At 41.9% G+C, this 1,462-nt stretch overlaps 1 protein-coding gene across 1 annotated transcript in view; it reads left to right on the forward strand.

Moving 5' to 3' along the window:
• Positions 1 to 836: 836 nt before the first annotated feature.
• LOC101846084 (glucose transporter type 1) overlaps positions 837 to 1,462 on the forward strand; it is a 35,969-nt gene continuing 35,343 nt past the window's right edge. The window contains exon 1 of the mRNA XM_013085300.2: positions 837 to 876. Within this exon, the coding sequence (XP_012940754.1) occupies positions 837 to 876 (40 nt within the window). The remainder of the gene's footprint in view (positions 877 to 1,462) is intronic.

A 1,462-nucleotide genomic window follows, 5' to 3' on the forward strand; every position in this document is an offset into this window, starting at 1 on the left:
CCATCTCCTTTTTTAACGTACATACCCCCTCTTCATACTTCACGATCATTGTAGCAATAATTGCAATTGCAGGTAGCTGAAAACGCTGAACCAGTGTGCCTGGATCTCGACTTTAAAGTTTGTCTTGTCTCATCTCATTTTATTTCATCTAGTCTCATCTTATCTTATTTTATCTTATCTTTTCCTATCTTGTTTGTCTCGTCTCTTCTCGTCTCGTCTCATCTGATCCTATCTTATCTGGAGGGCGCCTCTGGTAGGTCCTACTTCTTTACTTTCCCTCTGTTATTTCTGTCTGTCTGTTTGTATGTCCTACTTCTTTACTTTCCGTCTGTTATTTCTGTCTGTCTGTGTGTATGTCCTACTTCTTTCCAGCGCTAAATGACCATTATTGTGTCGATGTGCTTCTCTTTATTGAAATGATTCCAGAGCGTCGTGACGAAAATTGCATTTTGAACACCCAGTCTATCATGGATCTGGCTATATCAACTGGCAAGGGTGGGCGGTTGGCTGGTGCTGTAGTGTGGTTTGCTTCTTCTTTCCTATCAAACATCTTTCGTCCTTATCTCCCCTCCTTTTTATGTTTGTTACTCTCTTGTAACACATCTAATCTTCTGGCGCTCATATGACCTTATGCAGTTGCGAGCGCCGTAAAATCCCTGCTAAAACCAAAAAAAAAAAAAACCCCATAAAAAAAATACAGGCAAGGCAATGACTCAGATTAGTTAGGTTATGTCTGGTTCACTAGAACTTAACTAGAATATGTCGACCTCCCTTAAATCAAGATTCCAATGTTCTCCTGTGTGACGGATTATAAAAGATTCACCGGAACTCGAACTATGCCGAGCCCCATCAAACCAGAAGTATTCCAGTATTATGGTCTGCCGCAGGGGGTATAAAAGTCACTAGGAATGGCTTTAAAAAAGTTCCGTAAAATAATGGTCAGATACAAGGCATGTTCCAATTGCTTAAACTACACGACTTTCGTGTGAGTTGCGGAGAAGAATTCAGTTCAAATTTATTCTTCCGGGGTGGTAAGGAGCCAGCTGCCACTCCCGTGCCTATATAATATATGCCATTGTTGTCTGAAATGTGAAATGGTACTGGTTTAACACCCCTTTCAACACGGACCTCCGAGTTTAACGTCCATCTCCGAAAGGACAGAGCCAAATGGGAAATTTGCGTAAGGTTCTTTTCCCCAAGGTCACAACGTCGGACTGAGCAGAGGGTCGAACCTCCGAACCCGCAATCTCACGGTTACGAGTCCGGTAGCCTAACCACCAGGCCACTGACACCACCATTGCTGCCTGCAAAGTAGAGCTGGGCAAAGAGTCGATTCCGGAACCGATCCCCACGATTAATACTACGGAAGTAAAGTTCCATCTTCTTTGTACGTAAACCAACGGTTGTCAGTTACTTTTATCTTTAAAGTCTTTTTTTTTTTTTTTTTTAAAGAATAATTTAT

The sequence above is a fragment of the Aplysia californica genome, unplaced genomic scaffold (assembly GCF_000002075.1).
Source record: "Aplysia californica isolate F4 #8 unplaced genomic scaffold, AplCal3.0 scaffold00364, whole genome shotgun sequence".
Taxonomy (NCBI): domain Eukaryota; kingdom Metazoa; phylum Mollusca; class Gastropoda; order Aplysiida; family Aplysiidae; genus Aplysia; species Aplysia californica.